This window comes from Spermophilus citellus (assembly GCF_964194105.1).
Source record: "Spermophilus citellus genome assembly, chromosome: 9".
Classification (NCBI taxonomy): domain Eukaryota; kingdom Metazoa; phylum Chordata; class Mammalia; order Rodentia; family Sciuridae; genus Spermophilus; species Spermophilus citellus.
Genome location: NC_138191.1, coordinates 7397580 through 7423922, shown reverse-complemented (window position 1 = coordinate 7423922; position 26343 = coordinate 7397580). Strand labels below are relative to the sequence as shown.

At 49.5% G+C, this 26343-nt stretch overlaps 2 protein-coding genes across 2 annotated transcripts in view; one reads left to right on the top strand and one right to left on the bottom strand.

Annotated features, from left to right (window-relative positions):
- Positions 1-2362: 2362 nt before the first annotated feature.
- Positions 2363-9724, bottom strand: TTC24 (tetratricopeptide repeat domain 24; the record flags this gene model as incomplete). The annotated part of the gene is made up of 9 exons (XM_081308743.1): positions 2363-2533; positions 2979-3072; positions 4325-4428; positions 4523-4620; positions 6340-6438; positions 7175-7287; positions 7458-7586; positions 8697-8900; positions 9034-9724. 9 exons carry the CDS (start codon positions 9722-9724, stop codon positions 2452-2454), a joined length of 1614 nt encoding a protein of 537 aa, XP_081164869.1. The 3' UTR covers positions 2363-2451.
- A 6590-nt stretch (positions 9725-16314) lies between these two features.
- The window catches only part of IQGAP3 (IQ motif containing GTPase activating protein 3), a 39628-nt gene continuing 29599 nt past the window's right edge, over positions 16315-26343 (top strand). The window contains exons 1-10 of the mRNA XM_081308483.1: positions 16315-16393; positions 18689-18776; positions 20557-20713; positions 21443-21520; positions 23282-23358; positions 23995-24062; positions 24151-24264; positions 24487-24665; positions 25121-25199; positions 25782-25945. Of these exons, the coding sequence (XP_081164609.1) occupies positions 16357-16393; positions 18689-18776; positions 20557-20713; positions 21443-21520; positions 23282-23358; positions 23995-24062; positions 24151-24264; positions 24487-24665; positions 25121-25199; positions 25782-25945 (1041 nt within the window). The 5' untranslated portion in view covers positions 16315-16356. The remainder of the gene's footprint in view (positions 16394-18688; positions 18777-20556; positions 20714-21442; positions 21521-23281; positions 23359-23994; positions 24063-24150; positions 24265-24486; positions 24666-25120; positions 25200-25781; positions 25946-26343) is intronic.

Below are 26343 nucleotides of genomic sequence, written 5' to 3'. Positions count from 1 at the left end.
TGAATTAAAGTCATTGGAAAAACAGTAAGAATAGAAGGCATTCCTACCTCCCCTTTTCTTCTTGTACCAGGGATAGAACCTAGTGGTGCTTTACCACTGAGCTACATCCCCGCCCCCCCCTTTTTTTGAGACAGGGCATTGCTGGGATTACAGGCATGCATCACTGCCTGCAGCCCTCCTTTCCTTCTTGAAAGCAAGAGAAATAAGATTCTTTTTTTTAATATTTTTTTAAAGAGAGAGTGAAAGAGGAGAGAGAGAGAATTTTTAAATATTTATTATTTTTTAGTTCTCGGCGGACACAACATCTTTGTTGGTATGTAGTGCTGAGGATCGAACCTGGGCTGCATACATGCCAGGCGAGCGCGCTACCACTTGAGCCACATCCCCAGCCCGAGAAATAAGATTCTCATGTGAAAGACATGCTCCCTGTACTAGGAGGAAAGAAATATTCTTATTCCTGAAGACCGGGAACAGAGGTTAAGAACTCTGTACAAACTCTGTTAAAATTCAACAGTGTATCTTCCTTTAGCCTCCATATATATTTTAGTTGATTTTCCACAATTTCTTCCTTTTTTTCAACCTAAAACATTTAGGTTTTGCTGCTTTTTTGAGTTGTTCCTTTTGTTATTAATTCTGTGTCACAAAATTTATATTAAATATATTTGTATGTGTTTCTCTTTAATCTGTTTTACATCAACTTAATTCTCAGGCACAGTCAGAGCCTCCAAGGAGAGTAGAGGTTAAATTTTGCCTCTCCTACACCCTCTTATCAAATATGATCAGGATTGAATTATCTCATTTCAGCTTAAAACACAAAACACATTCATTTGCTTCTTGTCAAACTGGGACCCAAGTCTTTTCTCTGAGGTTAGGGCCCCCTTTTTTCTTACATAAACCTCACCAATTACTTATTACCTGCAATTTCCAGTTTTCTTCCTTAAAATGAGTCAATTAATGGGCATGTCTGAAGCAATCCAATTGCAGAATTCATCTAGAATCTTGTGATTTCCTCCCAATTTGTAATAATTTCCTTGTTCAAGTCTAATTCAACAGCAGCTTTTAAAAGTGACTCACCTTAATCAGGTCTTTTAAGGATCCTACTTAGTTTTTGTAGAAACACTGCTTGTTTTCACACTTAGTTCATCAATTTATACAATATTTAACTAAGTTATATATTATAATAAAACAACCATCATGAGCACATTGGAATAAATCACTGGCTGAGGATGTGGCTCAGTGGTAGAGCGCTTACCTAGGATGTACAGTCCCAATCCCTAGTACTGCATGCATAAATAAACAAATAAATAAAATAAATCACACCAGACAGCAAGCACCTAAGTTTGAATCCTGCCTTCTCCACATATGGCTTGTGTGACCTGGAAATTCCCCTCTGAGATTTCTTTTTCCTATCCGTGAAAGGGGATAATAATAGCACCTCATAAATTTTGTTGTAAGGAGAAAACACTAGTAAAGCACTTAGTATATGGGACATGTGCTAAGTACTCAATAAATGTTAATAATGTCATTGCTAGCCGGGCACAGTGGCACACACCTGCAACCCTAGTGGCTCAGGAGGCTGAGGCAGGAGGATCACAAGATCAGAGCCAGCCTCAGCAACCAGGAGGCGCTAAGCAACTCAGTGAGACCCTGTCTCTAAATAAAATACAAAATAGGGCTGGGGATGTGGCTCAGTGGTCAAATGTCCCTGAGTTCAATCCCCAATGACCCCAAATAAATAGTGTCATTGCTATTGCCCTGGCTAGCAGCTGGCCTTGTCCTACAGGCTGTGGGCCTGAGAAAGCAGTGAACAGAGGTCTGGTCGGTTAGTGTAAGGTCTTCTGTAGCATTACATCTCCATTTCCCATCTGAGAAAAGAAGGTCTGCAGAAAGTCAGTGACTTCAAAACCACCTGACCAAGAAGTCAGAGTTTTAGTGGTTGATTGTTCCTGTGTTGAGCCCATGGGTGCTTTACCACTGAGCTATATCCACAGCCCTTTTTAGTTTCTATATTGAGACAGTTTCACCATGTTACCCAGGCTGGCCTTGAACTTGTTATCTTCTTGCCTCAACCTCCCAAGTCTCTGGGATTACAGGCATGTGCTGCTGTACCTAGCAAGAAGTCATAGTTTTTAGAACTGGCAAGGGCTTTAGCAATCATGAGGTCTAGACTCAGAAGGAAAAAAAAGAGAGAAAAAAAAAGCAGGGTAGGAGTTCACTATCCATTTTCTTTTTCTTTTGCCTCTTGAGTCCAGTTAGGAGCAAAGAGAATCTCTTGGAACTGGGACTGCAGAGCCCTTAGCCCACCTGCTCAGGAGTCCACTCAGTGACTGTGTTGTTCTATTTCCATACAGGGTTCAATCATTTGGGAAGAGGCTCAGTTCCCAGAAGTCTATGAAGTGTGTGTGTTGAGGAGTCCTGCAGAGGTGAGGGCTGCAGCGAGCAGGGTGCAGGTCACATGATTATGCAGAAGCCAGACTGGGTGACTCTCCTCTGAGGGTTCTTGTGGAGGGCTTCCCTGGGCCGCCTGGCTGACCTGAAGGAGGGAAGGAGGGGTTGGCCAGTGGGATCAGCGAGGGAGAAGAGCAGGGGGCCTGCCCTGGCTCCAGCTCCCTAGGCCCTCACTGGCCTCCACTGGTGGGCTCCAGGGGAGGAAGCAGAAGGCTTAAACTTCATGTTCCCCACTTCTGTAGAGAGAGATATCTCCCTCTCCCTCTCCCCCCCCCCCCCCCCCCGCTCTCTCTCTCTCTCTGAGTCCCATAGTCAGGCCATGCAGGAGGCAGGGAGACCCTGGGCTCCAGAGCTGGGTGAGGGTTGTTCAAACTGCTGAAGTAAGACAAACATTCAGGGCCCCATATCCCAGGCACCAGATCATTTCTTTTCCCAACTATGACAGTGGTCATGTTCCATCAAATATCATCCCAAGCCACACACATCTTCTGCTTCCTTCATCCATTCTTCTCCCCTCCTCCAGGACTCACCTATTGGCTTGGGAGCCATTGGGTATCAGGATACCAGAGTACTCTCTAGGGGCACCCAAACCTCCAAATGGAAGATGGGTCCTGGGTCTTGGACCTAGAATGGAGAGGGTCAAACATTCACCACAAGCCTCTTCACACCAAGGAACATCATGGTGGGAAAGAGAAAGCTCTGGGGGAGGAACAAGGAGGGTGGGTGTCAGAAAATGCATTGGTCCTGGTACAGGGAGGGTGTACCATAGACTGTGCCCTCAGCTGGGCATGTCTGTAATCCTAGTGACTTGGGAGGCTGAGGCAAGAAGTTTGCAAATTTGAGGCCAGATTGAGCAACTTAGTGCAACCCTGTCTCAAAAATAAAAATAAAAATTTAAAAAGGGGGGTGCTGGGGATGGAGATGTAGCTCAGTGGTAGAATACGCTTGGGTAATCCTCAGTACAAAAAAAAAAAAAAAGAAAGAAAGAAAGAAGAAAGAAGGAGGAGGAAGGAGGAGGAGAAGGAGAAGAAGAAGCCGGTGTGGTGGCACATGCTTATAATCCCAGCAGTTTGGGAGGCCAAGACAGGAAGATGGCAAGTTCAAAGCCAGCCTCAGCAACTTAGCAAGGCCCTCAGCAACTTAGCAAGACCCTGTCTCAAAAAAAAAAAAAAAAAAAAAGCTGGGCTGGGGTTGTGGCTCAGAGGTAGAGCACTCGCCTAGCACGTGCAAGGCGCTGGGTTCGATCCTCAGCACCACATAAAAATAAATAAATAAAATAAAGGTATTGTGTCTGACTACAACTAAGAAAAATATTAAAGTAAAGGGGCTGGGGATATGGCTTAGTAGTAAAGCACCCCTAGGTTCAATCCCAGATTAAAAAAAAAAAAAAAGACTATGCCCTCTCTCTATAGGGGCACATGGGCCAACTTAAAAGCTAGTAGTCAGTACAATTTGCTGTGCTTGGAAGGAGCTCAGCAACTAACAAGGAACTTGGCTCCCAGAGTTGGGAGCCTTTGAGGAACATTCTAGTGAAGATTAAGCTGGGGTCAGAAAAACACCCAGCCTAGTACCTGGAAGGTAGCAAGCTCTCAACAAACCTTGGTGCTCTGAGATGTAAACTTCTAGAGGTTAGGAAAGCCTGAAGCATGGAGGGAGAGGCCAATCTGGAAAGGGCTAGGGTTGGGGTGGAGCTGAGGTGTCGAGGAACAGGCCAGGGCCTTGAGAGGGAGGCAGAAGTGTGGGGAGGACTCTTCCAGGGGTTGGCAATCTGGAGAGCTGGATCTGGGTGACTCAAGGACAGACGGAGGGCGGGAGGACCAGGAAAGTAAGGAGAGAGCACCAGCTGAGGTGAGACGGGAACCACCCCTTGACTCACCCTCTAGTTTCTGGGACACAGATGTGGGAACATTCACGGATCCCTCCTCTCCTTTCTCCTCCTGGCGCTCCTCAAATTCTTTATCTTCCCATCTACCAAAAGGTCTGCAGGGGCAGGTGACCCAGGTGTGGAGGGGCAGAGGAGGTCCCACCCCTGCCACACCTCCCAACACCCAGTCTCTGACCCAAGCTGCCTCACCTGTGCTGGGCATCTGCTGTACTGCTTTGTACCCTGGTTGAGGTCCCTGCCACTTGGCTGACCCTGCCTGGAGCCTGGGGTCTTCCTGGTGCTGGGGTCTGGGAAGAAAGAGGAGTCCAAAGAATTGATTTAAGAAAAACCCCTCCCCACTGCATATGCGTAAGTGAGTGTGTGTTCCCTTCACCTGCCTGCAGGGAGACATCATGGCCCCAGAGAGACGGTCTCACCTAATAGAGACACCCCAGGTGTGCCCCCATTACTGGGAATAAAATTCCAGGATAAAGTTCTTTATTCCATTAAGGTCCCCAGTAACAATTTTCAAGTTAGAACTCAGGCTCATGGACCTGGCCAGAGCCTGACTACCGCCCCATCCTGCCTAGGGCCTCACCTAGCATAACCACAGAGTTAGTGGCAGATTTCAGGTGGGGCCCAGGTCTTCTGACCACAAATCCAATCTCCTGCCTGAGCCAGGCTAATATTTTTTTCAGAACTATTTTCATTTTTCCCATATTTTCTTACTGGTGCATTATAATTATACAAAATAGTGGGATTCATTATTACATATTTGCGCGCGCGCGCGTGCACACACACACACACACACACACACACAATATAACAATACAATTTGGCCCAGTGTTCCCTAGTATCTCCCCAGCCCCATTCTGGTCCCTTTCCTCCAGTCTACTGGTCCCCCTTCTATTTCCAGGAGATTCGCCCCCCCACATACAACACTTTTCCTCCCTTTTTTTCCATAACTTCTACATATGAGAGAACACATATGACCCTTGACCTTCTGAGTTTGGCTTATTTCACTTAACACAATGCTCTCAAGTTCCTCTATTTTCCTGCAAATAATATAATTTCATTCTTCTTTATGGCTGAATAAAACTCTACTGTATTTATATCCCACATTTTCTTTATCCGGTCATCCATTGACAGACACCTAGGCTGGTTCCATAATTTGGCTATTGTGAATTGTGCTGCTATAAATGTGGGTATGCATGGATCACCAGGGTATGCTGACTTTAATTCTTTAGGATAAATACCAAGGAATGGTGTAGCTGGGTCATTTAGTGGTTCCATTCCTAGTTATTTGAGGAAATCCCATACTGATTCCCATAGTGGTTGAACTGATCCCCACTAACAGTATAAAAGTGTTCCTTTTCTCCCCACATCCTCTTATTTTTGCATATCCCTCCCCCAATCTGGAGACTCTCCAGTAAGATTTCCTCAAACCAACATCCCCATCCTGTGGCCATTTAGGGAACTGCAGCTAAAGATTTACACCTTTCAACCCTTCACAAATGGCTTGGTATCCTTGCTTGAACTCATTTACTTGCACCCAATGGGCTTGCTGCTACCAACCAACCAAAGCCCTGGAGCAGCCCTTGTTTTGCTTTCTTTTTTGGTACTGGGGATTGACCTCAGGGGCACTTTACCACTGGGCTACCCCTACTGCCCTTTTTATTTTTTATTTTGGAGACAGGGTCTCACTAAGTGGCTTAGGGCCTTGCTAAATTGCAGAGGCTGACCTCCAACTTGCAATCCTCCTGCCTCAGGTCTCCCAAATCACTGGGGATTACAGGAGTGCACTACAGCTCCCGGCTCCTGGAGCAGCTCTTGTGCTGGATGTGTGCCACAATCCCTGCCCACCTCCCAGCCACTGAGAAAGTGATATACATCCCACACGCCAACCCAGATGACACAGATGAGCAGTCAAGCTCAGCATCCCTGAGAACATCAACCCTGCTCACTGCCCCTTCTCCAGGCAACCTCTCCCTCCTCCCCTGCTTCGTGTTTCAGGTGTCATATCTCACCGATGGGTGAACCTGGACCAGCCCCACCTGGGCCAAGTGGGTCTTCATGGCATCTGCCAGCTTGGCCACCAGCCGTTCCCGCACAGAATCTGGCTCCTTCTGGAAAGAGGGAGATAGTGAGGGAAAGGAAAGGCCTGGACTTTGTAGTTCTCAGGGAACTGGGTGAGAAAGAAATAGGAAAGAGGGGAGGGAAAGGGGCTTTATCTCCCCTCCTCAACCCCAGCCCTGTGCCTTTCCCAGTGTCCTGACACTGACCGCTCAGTGGACAGAGAATGCCTCTTCCTCCCAGTAGTATACGGGACCCAGCACTCAATGTGTCCAGTGTATGGTTTCCTTTTTTAAATTTTTTTTAGTTGTAGATAGACAGAATACCTTTATTTTATTTATTTTTATGTGGTGCTGAGGATGGAACCCAGGGCCTCAGATGCGTTAGGCAAGCACCCTACTCCTGAGCTACAATCCCAGCCTCCAGTGTATGTTTTCTTTTCTTTATTCCTTTTCTTTTCTTTCTTTCTTTCTCTTTCTTCTTCTTCTTCTTCTTCTTCTTTTTTTTTTTTTTTTGATTTGTTTTGATACTGGGGATTGAACAGAGCCACATCCCCATCCCTTTTTATATTTTATTAGAGACAGAGTCTCGCAAAGTTGCTTAGGGCCTCACCAAGTTGCTGAGGCTGGCTCTGAACTCAGGATCCTCCTGCCTCAGCCTCCGGAGCAGTGTGCACCATCACACTCAGCTCCAGTGTGTTTGAGAATGAGTGAGTAAAGGAGAAGGAGTAAAGGCAGGAGTGTCACCTGGGAGGGCTTCTTGGAGGGACAGTGGGGAAGAGGACCTCACCTGACACTGTATCAGCGCTTCCTTATAGTACTTCAAAGCCTGGTCATATTGTCCCAGTCTGGCTGCAGCAGCCCCAAGACCCTCGTAGGCCTGCCACTGCCCCTTCGTGTCCCCTGGGAAAGAGAGTCTGAAAGGTTCTCTCATCCTGTCCCATCCCGTGTATTGTCCACTCCAGAGGTACTCCCCACCCCTAGATCCCCCGTCTGCCTCCCTCCCCATAGCCCCAAGGATCCTCAGTTTGGGGGTACCCCACCCAAGTCATGGCTCCCCCCTCAACTCTTACCAGCATCCTGGGCAGCCAGCAGGGCATGCAGATAGTTGTCCCTGGCAGCCCTGTGGTCCCCCAGCTGGCTCAGGGCAAATGCCAGGCTGCCAAAGCTTCGTCCCTGCTCCCACCGCTGCCCCAAAGAGCCTGATGATAGATCGCAGCCCGTCCTCAGAGGGGACTTTGGTTGCCGGGGCATCAGGACCCTGCCTCCCAGCAAGTAGGGAAGGGTGCCCAGGGATGCCGCGCCCAGCCCCGGCCCAGCTCCAGGTGCACCACAGAGACCTGAACTCTCTGTGCCAGCTTTTCTGTCCTGAGCTCTGACCCCGTTGCCCACCCTGGCTTGTTTTACCATGCACCAACCTCGTGAGGTAGGCAAGGCACATGTTTTGGTTGGTTTGGGTTTTTGTTTTTTTGTTTTTTTTTTTTTTGTAGTCCTGGGGATTGAACCCAGGGGCTCTTTACCACTGAGTCACATCCCCAGCCCTTTAAACTTAATTTAAGGGGCTGGGGATGTGGCTCAAGCGATAGCGCGCTCGCCTGGCATGCGTGCGGCCCGGGTTCGATCCTCAGCACCACATACCAACAAAGATGTTGTGTCCGCCGAGAACTAAAAAATAAATATTAAAAATTCTCTCTCTCTCTCTCTCTCTCTCCTCTCTCACGCTCTCTTTAAAAAAAAAAAAAAAAAAAAAAAAAAAAAAACCTTAATTTAAATTTTTTACTTTTAGGTATCGAGGAGGGAACCCAGAAGTACTTTGTCACTGAGCTGCATTCCCCAGTCCTTTTTATTTTTTATTTTAAGACAGGGTCACACTAAGTGGCCCAGGCTGGCCTTGAACTTGTAGTCCTCCTGTCTCAGCCTCTGACTGGCTGGGATTACAGGCATGAACCTCCTTGCCTGGCAAAGCAGACCTTAATAGCTCCATTTTATATGGGTGGAAACGGAAGCTCAGAAGGAGAGCTCACACACTCAGTCAGAGGAAGGGCTGGGCTCCGCCCCGGGCCTCTTATCCCAACCAGTGCCCTTCCCTGTGTCCATCGCTGCCTTTGCAACATGGGGCCCCAGCTCCTGGGGCCGCAACCCTCTGTCCCATCTGGCTATCCCATTTCCTGTACTCTCAGCCCTCTCCTCCTCACTCTCGGCTTCCAGGCCCAACGACCTTGCAAAGGTCATCTACCTTGAGTCCTGGGCCCCACTGAAGCCCCCCCCTTACTCCTTGAGCCCCAGTCTCATTCCCCAGCCCCTGCACTCACCATGGAGGTCAGCAGCCTTCTGGTGAAACTGCTGGGCTTCCTGATAGTTGCCAAGGGCATTGTGGGCCATCCCCAGGTTCCTTAGCACAGTGGCCTGCTCTCCTGGCCTCTGGCACAGGGACAGGGCCTGGAGGAAGGTCTCCACGGCCAGAGGGAACAGCTGGAGCTGGGAGTAGCCCAGGCCTAGATCGTTATAGAGCTGTCCTGGAGGACACAGACAGAGCAGTCACGTCTAGGGCCTGCAGGTACGACCGTCCACTAGCCCCTTCCCCGACCTCACAGTAGCATCAGCTTGGTGTTGCCCCAGACCCCACATCTTCCCTCCCCAAGGCCTCACCCAGCAGCCCCTGCTTGGTGCTCCTCTTGGCCAGCCTCCGGCTCCCCTCCAGCGCCTGCACCACCTCGCCCACCCCGTGCCGCCCACTCTTGAGCATACACCCCGCCGCAGCCCCCAGTGCCAGGGCTGCAGCCCGAGGCTGGCCTGCTTTGGCGTAGGCTTGGCTTGCTTCCTTCAGGCACTGGGCTGCTCTCGCGGGCTGTCCCAGGGCTTGGTAGCAGGCTCCCATCTTTGCTTGGGCTTCCCCCTGGTCACCCTGTGGCTGGTAATGACTCAGGGCCTTGTGGTACCAGTTCAAGGCTTGTGGCAGGTCACCCAGGGCATGGTAAGCCAAAGCCACGTTGAAACACTGGTCACCATGACACGTGCCCTGTGCCTTCTCCTCAGGTTGGGCTCCAAGGAGCAGCTCAAGGCCTCTGGCTGGGTCCCCAGTCTCCACATAGGCAGCCCCCAGGTTGAGGGCACAGGCCCGAAGCACAGGGGTGTTTCTGGTTCGTGGGGCCTCACAGGCCAGGAGGAAAGCCTTCTGGAAGCTGCTCAAGGCCTCGTGGTTCTGACCGGCTTGCAGAGCCCGGTGGCCAGCCCTGGTGAGGGCCTGGATAATGGGCTCTTGCTGTAGCCACTTTCTTTTCTTCTTGTCACTCGAGGGCTCTGGCTCCTGGGGGATATCCTCAGGACTGGGGGGAGACATTGGGCTGACAGTGGGGAACAGAGGGTCAGTACATCCACCCTGGCTTCCCCAACAGGATCCCTAAAGGGCAATCCAACTCTGCCCCTGTCCAGGGGAACCCACAGGTTCCAGGGTCTCCCTCTGACATCTCACCTCATGTCATCTGTCCCATTGTGCTGCAGATTGACACCGATTCTGAGGTCTTGTTCTTAGCTCTCCTTCAGCTCTCAGGATTCTTATTTTTTCTTTCAGAAAGTCCCCTTCCCTGCCACCGACTGGAGACTTATGTGGTCCTACAGCCCCTTATGCCTGTGTCTTTTACGGTATTTATTTCACTGGTTTGGAGATGCTAACTTTCTTGTCTGTCTCTCTCATTAGATTTGGAGCAACTTGAAGGCACAGAATAGATTCTTAATAAACTTAATGAATGAGATCTAGGGACGGCTGCTGGTGATGGGTATATAGTGTGAGTGTACTCAGTGCCACCAAAGTGGACACATAAAAGCCTGTAATCCCAGTAGCTCAGGAGGCTGAGGCAGGAGGACAGCAAGTTCAAGGCCAGACTTAGCAACTTATCAAGGAAAAAAGAAAAAAAGATAAGGAAAAAAAATGGTGAGAATAACTGGGCATAGAGGTGCAAGTCGGTAATCCCAGCTACTTGGGAGGCTGAGGCAAGAGCATTACAAGTTGGAGGCCAGCCTGGGAAATTTAGTGAGATCCTGTCTCAAAATAATAATAAAAAGGGGTTAGGGTCATAGCTCAGTGATAGAGCACCATTGGGTTCAATACCTAGTACTGCCACCTCTTCTGGCCTCAAAATTTTCTTTTAATGAAAATGGGGGTGTAGCTAGTGGCAGGGTACTTGCCTAGCATGCATAAGGCCCTGGGTTCAATCCCCAACACACACACAAAAAAATTTTTTAAGGTTAAAACAAATTTTATATTATATCTACTTTACCACAATAAAAAAGTTTATGCAAGCCAGGCACAGTGGTGCCCGCCTGTAATCCCAGCGGCTCAGGAGGCTGAGACAGGAGGATCTCGAGTTCAAAGCCAGCCTCAGCAAAGGTCAGGTGCTAAGCAACTCAGGGAGACCCTGTCTCTAAATAAAATTCAAAATGGGGCTTGGGATGTGGCCCAGTGGTCAGGTGCCCCTGAGTTCAATCCCTGGTACTCCCCACCACCAAAAAAAAAAAAAAAAAAACAGTTTATGCAAAAAAAACTTTTAAAGTTTATGGAATGAACAAAGAAAGAACAAGAAACACAGGACCCCTGCTCCGACACCTCGTCACACTATACCTGCACATACACTTGCCCAGTCATAATCTAGGCTCCTGCTGTCGAATCCAAGATGTAGTTGAGGTCAGTGAGCTCCTGTTGTGGTCAGGAGCCATAAGAGGCATTGGGGGCCCAAAGCTGAACAGGCTACTGAATGGGCAAGGAGCCAACCTCCAGAAGAGCAATTCTGTCTCCAGATCTCCTACATCCTCCCTTCCTCAGGGGGGGCTTCTCTCTCCCTGTCTCTGCCTTCTACCTGCTTGTCGGTTTCTGTCCCCCAATATCCTGCTCTAGTCCCCAGAGTTCTCTTCAACCCCAATACATTCATCTCATCCACATGTGTATCCTATTAGTATTTTTCCTGTTGAAACAAATGCAAAGCCCATTCCTGAACTCTTTCCTAGGACACAGGAAAAGGAGTGGAAAAGACCCAGGTGTTGGGCTCTTGGCCCCTCCTATTTTCTCCCCTGTCTCCATCTTTTTTTAGGAAGGGCTGGCAGAAGTGAGGCGTTCTCTTTTTAAATACAGTCTCTTTGGCTGGGCGCAGTGGCACAAGCCTGTAATTCCAGGACCTCAGGAGGCTGAGGCAGGAATATTGGAAGTTCGAGGCCAGACCCAGAAACTTAGTTAAGACCCTGTCTCAGAATTAAAAGGACTAAGGAAATAGCGTGGGGGTAAAGCATCAATCTCCAGTACCAAAGAGTTCAATCTCCAATATCAAAAACAAACAAAAACAGACCCAGACCTCCTGACTTTCCAAGATCCTCGACCCTGGGGTGTTCCTGGCCATCCCCACCCAGTCTGGGTGCCCTGCTGCAGAACGCCTTACCTGTTGGGTTTCTCTCTGCAGCTGGCTTTCTGGAATGGTTCCTCTGGCTTGGGTTACTTCCCCTAGCTCTAAGCTCGGAGCCCCCAGGGTTACCAGACAACGGGGTACCGCCCTCCACTCCCAGGGAATTGAGTGACAGCTCAGGTGGCCTATGTTAGTGCTATGCCCTGATGGTGCTGAGACACAGACACCAGAGGTCTATTCCCCTTCCTGTCCCCCATCCCTGCAAACACCCCCACCGCAAGTCCCTTCCTTCAAGGAAAGTATCACAGCCTCATAGGGCTGGTTACTAATTAAAACTCTAGAGCTCATCTCTCCCATCCCTTCCCTGCACAGGCAACATGGCTGAGGCTCAGAAAGAAGATGTGACTTCAAACAGGGCCCAGAGCAGTCATGTAGCTGGGATTAGACCCCAGGTTTTCTGGTTCAAGATAATTAGCCCCAGCCCCTTCGCCATGCTGTGATTACAAGCTTTAATGGGCTTGGGCTGTTCTGGAGGTGAATCCTTTCACAGACACACACACTCTGACAAACTGTGCCTCTGTGTGGTAGTCTCACATTTGGGAACAGGGTGAAAAAGGTTGATGGTCAGAAAAGGCCTGAAGATCAGAAGATCTCCCTGCCCCCAAACTCTTTTTCCTAGCTCCACTGATCTGCAACCTCCAGGTTCTGCTTAATGAGAGGACAGCAGGCCCCAGGACCACAGGGACCTAATGACCCAACTCTCCAAGGGTGGCCTGAATCAGAAAGCACATGTCCTCATTTACCTAGAGAAAGGCTTCTTTTAAGTAGAGAGTTCTTTGCCAGAAACGAACCTATAAGGAAGTTGTTGGGCTCACCTGCGTTTGCCCTGCAGCCTCTGCTGAGTGCTGGCTGTGGGCAGGCATCCTGCCAGACATCCTAGAGGGTGCCCTTGCCCACGGCAGGCTCCTCTAGGCCTTCAGGACCCTACCACAGTCTAGCCCCGGGTTAAATACGTAGCTCAGTCGGTCCTTCAATCAGCAGCCTTCCTTAAGGACAGATAGGATGATTTGTGGTGAGGGAAAGGACCCAAACTGCTCTCACCAAGGTTCCAATGACCTTCCAATGATCCAGCGACCATTTCTGAAATTTTTTTTTTTTTTTTTGTACAAGTGCCAAGCTACATCCACAGCCTGTTTTATGTTATTTAGAGACAGAGTCTTGCTAAGTTGCTTAGAGCCTTGCTAAATTGTGCTGAGGCTGGCTTTGGACTTGTGATCCTCCTGCCTCAGCCTCCTGAGCTGCTGGGCTTACAGATGTGGGATTACAGAAGCACATGGCTTCTGAATAATTTCCTTGTTTGGTTTCACGCTGTATCTACCACATCCTTGCACCTCTCCATTTACTTTCCATGACCCATGTGTCCTGGCTCTGTCTTTCCTTCGCTGACAATTTCTCTTTCCACCTCCTAAGCTAGTTTTCCCCAAACTCTGTCCTTTGCCCTCTTTCAAGAACATTTCATCCACTCCTTTGATTTTGACACCACTGATAAGTCAATAATTTCTGTAGACTTAACTTGTCCAAATGAAACTCGTGTTTCTTCATGTTCATAGTGTTACTAGTAGAAACCCAGAAGAAAACCTCAGCTCCTTCTTTGATTCTTAGCCCAATGATTGCACCTTTCTTTCTTTTTCTTTTGTTAGTGGGGTGGGGAGTGGGTACTGGGGATTCAACCCAGGGGCATTTTACCACTGACTTACATCCTCAGCCCTTTTTATTTTTTGAGACAGAAGCGCTTACAGCCTCACTAAGTTGCTGAGGTTGGCTTCAAACCTGCAATCCTCTTGTCTCAGACTCCAGAGCCACTGGGATTACAGGCTCTCCAGTCCTTTTTTAAAATTTTGAGATAGGGTCTCACTAAGTTCCTCAAAGAGGGTGTCCCTAAATTGCTGAGGCCAGTCTCCAACTTGCAATCCTCCTGTTTCAACCTCCTAAATTGCTGACATTACAAGTATGTACCTCCTCACCTGGTTAATGGTTTTACCTTTGAAATTCATGTCCAGTGTATATTCTTTTCCACAGTTGCATGACTATGACCTTGGAGGTGAAACTGTATATAGTGGCTAAGAACTTAAACTTGGAAGGGGACTATCCAATTTAAATCTTGGCTCTACCTGTAGAGAGCCACAGCCGAGTCGGAATGGCGCCTGGCATACTACCAGAGGAGTGGTTGAGAGGTGACGCCAGCGAGCCATTAAGATGATGTTAATTAAGTTAAGCTGTGTATAATTGCTATGACTGGATGATGCTGGATTGAAACAGGCTGTCTATTCAGTTGTATATGGACCCCTGCTGTCTGGCAATAGGGCAGCTCCTGCTGCCTCCAGCGCCCGCATGCCCAGTTGAGTTCCCATTGAGTTCTGGTTGAGCTCTCGCCCGGATTCCTGAAGAGTTCCTGTTGGTTGGTGAGGTTCCGGTGGAGAGAGTTCCGGTTGGTGTGTGGTGTTCCTGGGAGGGCCGCGTGGGTGGCGTTCTCGGGAGTTGGGCAATAAAGGAGTTCCTGTTTGAACCTACAAGTGCCTCGTGGTGGCTCCATTATTTTGTGCCCAGCCAGACTGCGGCATCTACCAATTATTAGCTGTGTAGAGCCTCAGTTTATCATCTACATTGTGAAGATTAAGTAAGATGGTTCTTATGATGTTAAATAAAGCATCTGGAATATAAGCACTCAATACATATTGACGTCATGTGTTGGTATATAACTTTGGTGTACAAGAAATACATCTCTACTCGTCTCTGTTTCTTGCCCCAATTCTGCTGGGATTGTGGAAGCAATGTGAGTCAGTTTGGGGGTTTGCTCTCTTCTTTCTCCCAGGGTGGGGCCCAAGAGGAGATGATATGATGATATGTGCTACCAAGTCTTGAGAGGGGAGGCCCATCTGGTCCTCAGCCATCTGTTCACAAAGGTGTCCACTGACACCACCCTCCTTCTTATCCTGCTGACCCTTTCAGGCCCAGACCTTCACCAAGCAGAAGAGGAGGGAACTTGACTTCTTATTGGTTAGGGAATTTCTGCACAGCTGTCTAAGGGTGTATCTGCCTAGCTTCTGAAACTCTTCGTCTCAGGGTCCAGTACTACTGGAAGCCTTCCCAGCCTCCCCAGGAAGTGGAATATGGAACTCCTATCACCAGGAGCCCCCGGGCACCTGGACTCTCTCTACTTCCCCCAGCTGGCAAGAGGCAAGGGGAATGACCCCCTCACGTCTTCAGGGGAATACTCACTGTCTTCAAATCTTACTTTTCTGAGTATTGCCTCAGCACGGAATCTTCTCTGTTCCTCTGAAGGCTGTAGGTTTGGATGCTTTCTGTTTTCTGCCCATTCACACGTCTCCCCTGATTCAGTGAGCATAGATGGCCTGGTTACTTGAGTGGAGATAGGAAAAATACAAGATGAGGGACCCCATCAAAAAACATGCCAAAAATATTTTTCAGCATAATTATTGTTATAGTTCTCTTTTATTAGTTCAGGTCTTTATTATCTTTCATCAGGGCTACTGCATTAGTCCCCCGTTGGTCTCTGTCCTTAGCAACATCTTCCTCCAAGCCCCTGCTATAAGAGGACTCTTTCTAAATTGTAAATCGGGTCCTGATCTAGGTCTAAAGGGCTCCCTGACTGATAACTGCTAACCAGACCCCATCCCAACACCTTAGCATGACACCATGGTTGTGTGGGACCTGGCTTGACCTCAGAGATCCCATCCTGCCTCTCCCTGGCTGAACTTTGTCCTCCCCTGAAGCTGAATTTGGTTTTATTTCTCCAAATCACTTAAAAACAAAAACCAAAAAACCGGGGATTGAACTCGGGGGCACTCGACCATAGACCCACATCCCCAGCCCTCTTTTGTATTTTATTTAGAGACAGGGTCTCACTGAGTTGCTTAGGGCCTCTCTAAATTGCTGAGGCTGGGGTTACAGGCAAGAACCACCCCTCAGGCTTCTCCAAATCACTTTTTGAACAAGCTGTTTCCGCTGACCCGAATGCCTCTCTCCTTCAATCTGATAAATTCGCTTTCACTTTTCAACCCACATCAGCTGTCAACCTCCAAAAGGAAGACTGCCCAGCCCTTCACTGCAAGGACTGCCTCCCTCCTGTGTGTCGCTGACCCTAATGTATCTAACGACACGGCTGTCTGGCTGTCCGTCCTAGAACAGCAAACTCAGCTCCAGCTTTCACTGCATCATCCATCGCTGCTCCACCACCTGCTTTAGTGCACAGCACCTAGTAGGCCCGCAAGCTAGCGAGACCCAAGAAAACAATGGGAAACGGGGCCGGTAACGGGAACACTACGGAGGAAGGACAGAGGCGAGGCTAGGGGCAACGAAGGAGCCTGGGGGAACCGCGAGGCAGGAGAGCGCCGCCTCAGGTGGCCCGCATCCTCCCCACCTGGGCCGCCGGTCTCCGCGGCCGAGGACTACAAATCCCAGGGTCTCCCGCGGCGGACACCGGAAGTGTCCTTCCCAGGGTGGCGACGGAGAGGGGCGGTGGCCCAGCGGCGGGAGATTCAAACCTGGAAGAAGGAGGAACATGGAGGGGAGAGGAGCGGGCCGGGGCCGGGCGGCCTGTGAGTGCTGAGAGGGTCCCTGAGGGTCCGGGGGGCTGCTGCTGTGGGGTCGTGACCATGGCGGGCTGGGTGGCTCGGGGGCTTCGCCGGGCTTGCGGGGCGAGCGGCGGGGGACCTGGCCGGTGCGAAACGCCCCCCGCTGCCGGAGCTTTCCAGAACCTTCTCATCCCCGAACCGTGGGACTGCAGGGCGGCAGAACTGCAGTGGCCTAGGCTCCTGAAAAACTCAGCTGTTGCTGATGACCGACGGCCTTGCCCAGCGCCGCCGAGGAACGGGACTCCTGGGGAACCTGGGAAGCCCTTGGGCTTTGAGACAGTGTCCCTCAGGTGCCCGAATGGCCCGAGAGGCTTGATAGAGTGCAGATTCCCAAGTTCCACCCCGGAGTTCCCGCTCTGTAGATCTGGGTTGGAGCCCGTAGTCAGCGTTTATAAGGAGCACCCCACCCAGGTGGTGGAGGCCGGTGGTCCTGAGCCTCACTTCCAAGACACTGCACTAGGGACCGAGATGGGTTGGAAGGAAGGGAGGGCAGGTCTCCGTCAGATCGTCGGAATGACAGGCAAAACCTGCTAGCTCTTCCTTCACCCCCTACTTCTCCATTAGGATTGAGAGAAAGAGAGAGAGAGTGAGAGTGAGAGAGAGAGAGAGAGAGTGTTGTGTGTGTGCAAAGTCCTTCAGTCCTCAGTTCATAACTCTGAGGTGATGTCACCCACTTACTGTTTTATTTTCCATGCTCAACAGCCAACACTTGTTCCTTGTACACCCCCTCAGAGGAACTGATGGATTTCCTGTGGTTGGCCAGTACTTTCAAATCTGTATTTGGAGATGTGTGTGTGTGTGTGTGTGTGTGTGTGAGCTTTCATAACTGCCAGTTCATAACTGCTACTGTCCTGCCCTCTCCCAAACCATATTGCTGGATATGCAATATGAGGAAATAGGATCAGGAGTGAGAATGACATTAAATGCTGAGTCAAAGACAGAATCACCAAACTCTGACTCTCTAGGATCTCTCTGTTTATCCTTCTGGTGGGTGTGTTTCGCTTTCTCTCACCCTTTGTGTTTGATTTTGAATTGTCTTCCCTAAAGAGAAATATATATATATAAATTTCTTTTAATTTTATTAATTTTTTTTGAGAGAGAATTTTTTATTATTTATTTTTTTAGTTTTCGATGGACACAACATCTTTATTTGTATGTGGCGCTGAGGATTGAACCCAGGCCTAGAATATAGAGTTGGGGGAGAGGAGGAGGCAGAGCTTAAATGGAGGCTGAGGCTAAGTTCACGCAGGAGGACAATATCATTTAAGGCATTTCCACTTCTCAAGTTTAAATTCAGAATGCTGTCTGCATTTTATTTAACTTGAAAGTTATTTTGCTCCTCGATGACCTATAACAAAAGAATAGCTAAAGTACCTTTGTGGTTTACAAAAATTCTCTTTGCCCTTCCACTTAATCCCAAGTGAGTGGTGTGGTTCTCACTGCTGGACCACCTTTTCTTCTTTCTGTTTGCTTGTTTATTTATTTCTGTAATACTCAGCACCACATATAAATAAATAAAATAAAGATATTGTGTCCACCTACAACTAAAAAAAAAATATATATATATATATATATAAAAGAAAAAGTAAAGTTCTGGGGGCTAGGAACATAGCTCAGTGGTAGAATACTTGCCTAGCATGCATGAAGCCCTGGGTTTGATCCCCAGCACCATTAAAAAGAAAAAAGAAGAAGGGGCTGGGGTTGTAGCTCAGTGGTAGAGCGCTCGCCTAGCACGTGCAAGGCCCTGGGTTCCATCCTCAGCACCAAATAAATAAATAAAGGCATTGTGTCCAAGTACACCTAAAAAATAAATATTAAAAAAAAAAAAAGAAGAAGAAGAGTAGAATCCACTAGTGCCCAGGGCCTGGTCAGAAGGAGGTATTGAATGAATGAGTGGCTGTTGATTGATGAATCCTGGGTGGTTCTGTTAATTGAGCCTTTGAGAGAGCACCTGACGAGGATGGCATAGGTCACCCTCTTGGAGAACTCAGAGGCTAATTAGGAATAAATTATGGAGTGAAATTCTCAGCCAAGGAAGGTTCTAGACAGCCCTGCTTGGGCAAGATGGAGGGAAGGAGGAGGAGGACAGGAAGATGTCTACAGAGGCAAAGGAAGAAACGCCTCTGGCATAGGAGGCCCCCGGTAAAGGCTGTCCTGGAAGAGGAATGGGGATGTATCAGGACTCTGAGCAGGGCTGCCTCGGGAAGTCTGTTAAAGCTTCAGTGCTGAGGCCTTCACTGGACCTTCTTCCCTCCGCAGACGAACGCCTCACAGCTGAGGAGATGGATAACCAGAGGAGGCAGAATGTGGCCTATCAGTACCTGTGTCGGCTGGAAGAAGCCAAGCGGTGAGTGAGGCCCAGCAAGATGGACTCCTGGTCTCCTTTCCCACTCCCCCACCCCCAGGCACCTGCTCCCAAAGCAAATGCAACAGGATGAAGGTCTGTTCTGTGGGAAAGGGCAAGCTAAAATAGCATCTTCTCTCTTGAGGGGGTTATTTTGGTAGTAGGGGTTGACTCAGGGGTGCTTTACCATTGATCTACTCTCCCAGCCCTTTTTTATTTTTTATTTGGGACATTCTCACTAAGTTGCCCAGGCTAGACTTGAACTTGCCTTTTGCCTTAATCTCCCAAGTTGCTGGGACCACTTGCGTGGGTCAGCATGTTCTGTTTCTTTAAGGCAAACCCCAGACATTACATCTTTTTAATCCCTTTCATACTTCAATGCATATCTCCCAAACCTGTGGACATTTGCTTACATAACCTCAGCGCCATTATAATACCCAACTAAATTATCTGTCAGTCCCTGGAAGATCAATGCCCAGGCCATTTTCAGATTGTCCTGATTGTTGAAAAAGACAACTAGTTTTTTCCCTTCGACTCATTCAAATAAGGTTCTAGAGAAGCTCTCGTATTACACTTACCTCTTCAGTCTTCTTTAATCTAGAGCAGCTCACCTCCCCGTTTTCCGTTTTTATGTCATTGACTTGTTTAAGAAACTGGATCACTTTTCCTATAGAACATCCTACATTCTGACTTTATTTGCTTCCTTGTGTCATTCAACTTGTTCCTCTAAACCCCAAATTTCCTATAAAAGGATGTTGGTTCTAAAGGCTTGATTAGATTCAGGTTCAACATTTTTTTGACAAGTAGACTTCATGGGTGGTGGTGTGTTTCACCTCACATCTCATAGGAGGAACAGTGTCTGCTTGTCCCACTTTTAGGGATGTTAGTGTGATCTGGGAGCTCAGGTTATAGCCTTTTCTTTACTTCATAAAACTCACCATTACCTTTCTAATGGTTTCCTCCATGGTTGACCCACCAGAATCTATTATTTTATTGGAAATGCAAAGTAACTGTTTTCTAATTCTGTTATGTCTTCTTCATTAATCAGCTGAAAATCTGCTCAAACAAGACCAAACAAAACTTTCCCTCATCATCTTGGGACTATTTGGTTATTCTACCATCCAATTTATCCAGGAGGAGGAGCAGGATAAACATCTAATTCTTTCCTTTTAACCAACAGTCCTTTTGTGTGTGAGGGTGGGGAGGGAGTACTAGAGATTGAACCCAAAGTGCTGTACCAGTGATCTAAAGCCCCAGTCCTTTTTATTTTTTATTTTGAGATAGGGTCTCATTGAGTTGCCGAAGCTGGCCTTGAATTTGTGGTCCTCCTGCCTCAGCCTCCAAAGACTGGGATTACAGGCGTACACCACTGCGCCTGGCCAAAGCTGAGTTATGAGCCACATAACATGAGCTTTCTGCACCCAAACATGAGCAAACATGAGCTTTCTGCACCAGCTTCCCAGGGAACAATGCAATATGGAAGAAGAAGCAGATTCACCTTGGTTCAGTAGATTGTTACGCAGCCAGGCAGACGAGAGCAAAGTCTGTTTAAGCCTCACTGAAGATGGGCAGCTGCAGGATCCCTGAGGGAGGATTTTCTGGGGTCACTGAGGCTGAGGGTTGGCTTGTCCAGGTATTTGGGGCAGCTTGGAAGAAGGTGGGATCAGTCAGGCAACGGGGCAGAAGGGGAAGGGTGTGGGAGGGAGGACAGGTCCTGCCGTTGGTATAAACGAGCATGGCCCACCAGAGCGGGTGAGAAGGCTCTCTGCTTTCCTGCTCCTAGCTGGATGGAGGCCTGCCTGAAGGAGGAACTTCCTTCCCCGGTGCAGCTGGAGGAGAGCCTCCGTAACGGAGTGTTGCTGGCTAAGCTGGGCCACTGTTTTGCGCCCTCTGTGGTTCCCCTGAAGAAGATCTACGACGTGGAGCAGCTGCGGTACCAGGCGAGCACTCTCTACTTTCCTCCTCTCAAGCTACCCGGTCTCCTTGCAGCTGTGAGGGTAGAGTGCCCATATAATCTATTGTCCAAATCTGGATACTTTAAATGATGAAAGAGGATGCTATTAATCATTGCACTGGGACAACAGGTATTAATCAGTGTCTCTCTGTCAAGTGGGCATGGATCATTTTTAGCAGCAAGGACACTTGCTAGGTGTGTTTTAAGATGGTCCTGAAGGGCTTGGGATGGAGCTCAGGGATGGAGCTCAGGGACAGAGCACTTGGGTAGCATGTGCAAGGTCCTGGTGTTCATTCCCAGCACAGCAAAGTTAAAAAGAAAATGATGACCCTGAGATTAGAACTGCTTGCAGACTCCTCTGCCCACAGGCTTCACACGGTGACTTGTGGGCTTTGCCACCTGAGTTCTTCCTGGGCATGCACTTCTTCTCCATGCTGTAGCCAGCTCAAACCTCCTCTCAGCTCCAGACTCCCCTTTGCTGGATTGTTAGCCCCACCCCTGTGCCGTCAATTCCAGCTGTCCAAGTGGATCATCCATTCCTGGTGGCTTCTCTGTCGTGTTCCTCTGTCCTGGGAGGATGGGAAATCCACAGGGTGGGGTCCTCCGGCTTTCCCCACCCTTTCCTCTTGACTCTCTAAGCTGTGGTCTGCTCTCTGCCCATAAGGAGCACTGACAACTGTGGAAATAAATTCTTCTCTCTTCCCTTCCCTTTCAGGCAACGGGCTTGCATTTCCGCCACACAGACAACATCAACTTTTGGCTGTCGGCCATTGCCCACGTTGGTCTGCCTTCGGTAACACTGGGCCTCAAGATGGTTTCCCATGCTCGGGCTCTGGGTGGGAGCTCAGTGGCAGGATGCTTGTCTAGCATGCATGAAGCCCTGGTTCCATCCCCAGCACCGCAAACAAACAAACAAAAAGATTGTTGTTCATCTTTACCTTCATCAGTCCCCCCCTCCGACCCCTAGCTCCATAAGCTTTATCTTCCTGGGCTCCCATCTTCATGTATCTTCTAAATGACTCTAAGAGAACAATTCCTTGGGGCTATGTGTCTTTGAACTGAGTTCCTTAGTCTCTGTTCCACTTCCCTATGGATGAAATGAGGTGAAGGTCTTCTGGCCTGAGTTGCAGCTGCCATTCTGCAGTGGGCCCCTGTGTCACCCCACAGATATGCTTATGTCAGCCAGCCATCTCTCCATGAGAATTCCAGTGGAGTAGGGACATCCTTAGGTGGTGGGCTTCAAGTTGGACTCCTAGGCCCAAGACCCTCGCTGGGTGCCTGCTGCATGTTCCTTTACTCTGTGAATCTCAATTTGTTTCTCAACTTTGAAATGGATAAAGAACCCTGCCCTGTTTTATCTTCTGATGGGATCCCATGCTCAGTGCAAATCCTCTTTGTAAAGAACTACAAGGCATGATAGGATTCTCTAAGGTGTGGTTCTTTTGCATTTTGTTTTCCTTCCCTGTAGAAGGGAAACAGTAGTGAAGAAAGATGCCCCCCCCCCTTTTTTAAGATAGAGAGAGAGAGAGAGAGAATTTTTAATATTTATTTTTTAGTTCTCGGCGGACACAACATCCTTGTTTGTATGTGGTGCTGAGGATCGAACCCGGGCCGCACGCATGCCAGGCGAGCGCGCTACTGCTTGAGCCATATCCCCAGCCCCCTTTTTTGGTTTTTGACGGGAGGCAGAAGCGATGGAGGGCGTGTGCCTTCAGTGGGTCTGGCATTAAGTCTCTAGATTTGGTCCTTTATCCTAAGCCTACATGTAACCAAGATGTATTGAGGTTAGGTCTCATTATAGTCACCAGAGAAGACATGCCTGGGGTGACCCAGTTCTTAAAGGGGCCATCACTGATCAGGGCCTCTGACTTGGAGACAGGGATGACATACCCTGATGTCTTTGTGCTCCCTGGCAACGCATGCCTTGTTGGGCTCCCCAAGGGAACATGGCCAGCCCCCCAGCATATCGCCTTTCTGGTGGGAATCTAAGGTGAGGGGCACAAGCATAGGCTTATTGTGGCTATAAGTGACTGGGGCCTGCTTTTCCTGGAAGATAGGGTTTGTGTCCTGTGGCCTTGATAGCATCATCTGGGGTTGAGTTAAACCGGGCACCCTGTGACTGAGTGTCTGTGGCTGTCTTGGCTTAGTGTGTCCCCAGTGCCGTTCTTTTATTATTATTTTTTGGTACTGGGGATTAAGCCCAGCGGCACTTAGCCACTGAGCCACATCCCCAGTCCTTTTTTATATTTATTTAGAGGCAGAGTCTCACTGAGTTGCATAGGGCCTTGCTAAGTTGCTGAGGCTGGCTTTGAACTCACGATCCTCTTGCCTCAGCCTTCTGAGCAGCGGGATTCTAGGCGTGCACCACCGTGCCTGGCTGCCTTTCATTTATATTGAACTGCCTAGAAATGACTAAGGAGACTGACGTAGAAGCCTCAGGCATAGGGGACACACCTCGGGTTGGAGAGGAAGACCCAGTTGCTCCGCTCCTCTGTACATGCCTGGTGCTGCTCAAAGGTCCTCAGTGGTGATAACTGGCTGGTTTCCCCTCTAGACCTTCTTCCCGGAGACCACAGACATCTATGACAAGAAGAACATGCCCCGGGTGATCTACTGCATTCATGCTCTTAGGTGAGAGATCCCAAATTCTGTCACCCAGGTTCCTCTGGGTAGATGTAACCAACAATTGTCAAGAAACACAATAGGAAGGAGGGAGGGTAGACCACAGAAAGCACCTCTCCAGAAAGTTAGACTCACCAGGGTAAGTTGAGATTTATGTGACATTTATGTGAGAAAGAGCAGTTGGGGTGGATCCTTCAGCTTGTGACTGGGGTATAAAGGAATCAGAATAGGACCCATCCAGAGCATCACATGCAAGCCACTGAGTGTGAATGGCAAAGGCTGTCATTTAACTAAACCACAGACCAGTTCCTGTGGTCACCATGCCATCTCTTCCTGCCTTCCCCTGTCCTTTGTGCCTCCATTCCTGGGCTTGCTGAGCCCTTCCTGTCCTCCGTCTCCATCCTGTGACCTCCTACTGCAGTGTACCCTTTGCGGAGCCTTCCCAGTCCCCCGGACCTCCCACAGCATCTTGCTGACCTTCTGTAGCACTTGCTTTGGGCTGATGGATGACATTTCTCCCTGTGAATTGGGGGTGACTTGAGGGCAGGCGTTGAGTGGCCTTCTGGTCCCCACAGTGTCCCCACAAACTCACTGTAGGCAGAGCACTGAAATGAACAGGCCCCAACGCCTTCCGTTCTTCCCCAGTCTCTTCCTCTTCCAGCTAGGATTGGCCCCTCAGATCCATGATCTCTACGGGAAAGTGAAGTTCACAGGTGAGCCCAGCTCCTTCCCAGACATCACCATCTGGCCAAGGCCTGGGGAGGCCTGGCCTGACCAAGGGCACCTGTGGTCTCTTTCCAGCCGAGGAACTCAGCAACATGGCCTCTGAACTGGCCAAATATGGCCTCCAGCTGCCTGCCTTCAGCAAGATCGGGGGCATCCTGGCCAATGAGCTCTCTGTGGATGAGGCTGCAGGTGGGGCCTGGGCTCTGCCCTGCTGGGAGTCGGCCCAGTGAACGTGGGAGGACTCCAGGCCTCACAGTGCCCGGCTCTGTTCTCTGACGTCCATAGGCGTGGGTGGTCAGTTACCTGGCTTCTGGGGATGAAACAGGGGTGACGTAGAGTGGCCCACAACTGGTTGGGCTCTGGCCTGGCATTTTTCCTGGCCTTCTGACCTGTTCCCGTGTCTCCGCCCAGTCCACGCAGCTGTCCTTGCCATCAATGAGGCAGTGGAGCGAGGGGTGGTCCAGGACACCCTGGCTGCCCTGCAGAATCCCAGTGCCCTTCTGGGGAATCTTCGAGAGCCTCTGGCAGCCATCTACCAGGAAATGTTGGCTCTGGCCAAGGTGGAGAAGGCTGCCAATGCCAGGAACCACGTAAGGACCACAGGGGAGGGCAGAGCCAAAGTGAGTGGCTTGGGAAGTCTCAAGTGGAACAGGACACCTGGGTCCCGTCTCTAAGTCCCGAAGCTGCTTCTTAGAGAAACTGTAACTAGAGTATCTTAGAGAAATGGAGAGGAACATGGGAGAAGGGTGTGAATTCAGAAGAGTCAACTGGAGAAAAGGCTCTGGCGGCGTGGTCTCCAGGGGAAGCCTGAGCGGCTCTGGAATGGGGGACAGGATGAGATTAGACTGGAGATTCCAAAGGTGGGTCTGGTTTAACTGTGTCAGGGTCAGGGGTTCGACCCCACACCATCCCCAGAGTCCTTAGGAGTGGACTGACCTTTGGTCTTGGGAAGGTCTACAGAAGAAGAAATCAGTGTAGACAGGGAGGGAGGAAAAGAAGACTCCATTGGTCTTCCTAGGAGTCCCACTCAATGTGGTTTTTGCAGGATGACAGGGAAAACCAGGACATCTATGACTACTACCTAACCCAGGCTGAAATCCAGGGCAACATCAACCATGTCAATGGTAAGAGGCGGGCCTGGAGGGGCTGGAGGGGCTGAAGGGTGAGCCTTTGCACTGAAAGGCTGAGGGATGCCTTCTCCGGCCAGGAAGCCCTTGGGCCCCACTTGGGCCAGCTGTTACCTCCGGGAAATCTAGGTCTGAGGAGTGCTGCTCTGCTTTCTAGCCATCAGTGTCCGGAGGAGAAGTGGTCCCTCCAGGGAAGTTTCTGTTTGGTTGAAGGCCCAAGGAGGGAGCAGAGACAAAGGGGCAGAACTTTCAGCTCCTGGTGCAGGGGGGCAGTTGGACCTGGGGTCCCTTGGAGAAGGGAATGGGGTAAAGATGAAGGAGATTAGGGCAGGAAGGGCAAGATGGGTGGGCATTTTCCAGTTAGGGTTAGAATATCCTCAGGGTCCAGGATGGTAAGATGGAAAGGCTGTGAAGACCAAGCTGAAGAATTGGGGCTGGACCAAATGGGCCCTGGAACCCAGGGGGCAAGGGTGGAGGTAATTCTGGGCCTGTAGGAAGAAGCAGATTCCCAGGGCTGGGCTGGGCTGTAAGAGATGGGCTGTCTCACACTAATCATCGTGGAGTCTTGGTCTTTATCAGTCCGTGGGGCTCTAGAAGTCATTGATGAAGCCCTGGAAAGACAGAGCCCTGAAGCCTTGCTAGAGGCCCTTCAGGACCCTGCCCTGGCCCTGCAAGGGGTGAGAAGAGACTTTGCTGACTGTTACCTGGAACAGCTGAGCTCAGACAGGGAGCAGAAAGCACAGGTGAGGCCCTATTACCTGACACTCTTCCTGCGAGGTAGGAGAGGGCTCTTCTCAGCGTCTCCACTGTTAGTTCTTTGTATTCAGCAGGATGTGATCAACTGCTTAGATGGTTCAGTCACCCCAAAGCCTAGTGCATGAGACTAACCAGCTTCTACTATCTGACAGTCCCTCAGACTAACTGGGAGGGACCCAGGAGCCGTCTAATTGGCAGACTCCCCCATTGCTGAACTGAGACCTCAACTTAGTCTTGTTTTCAGTGCTGCGGACTTTCTCTCTGACACTGTGGACATTTGTGTTGTCTAGGTTGTTGCTTCAAGTTCTTGGTAAGAAAAGTTAACGATGGGTTAATTGCCTGGGTGTCATAGTGCACACCTGTAATCCCAGCTGCTTGAGAGACT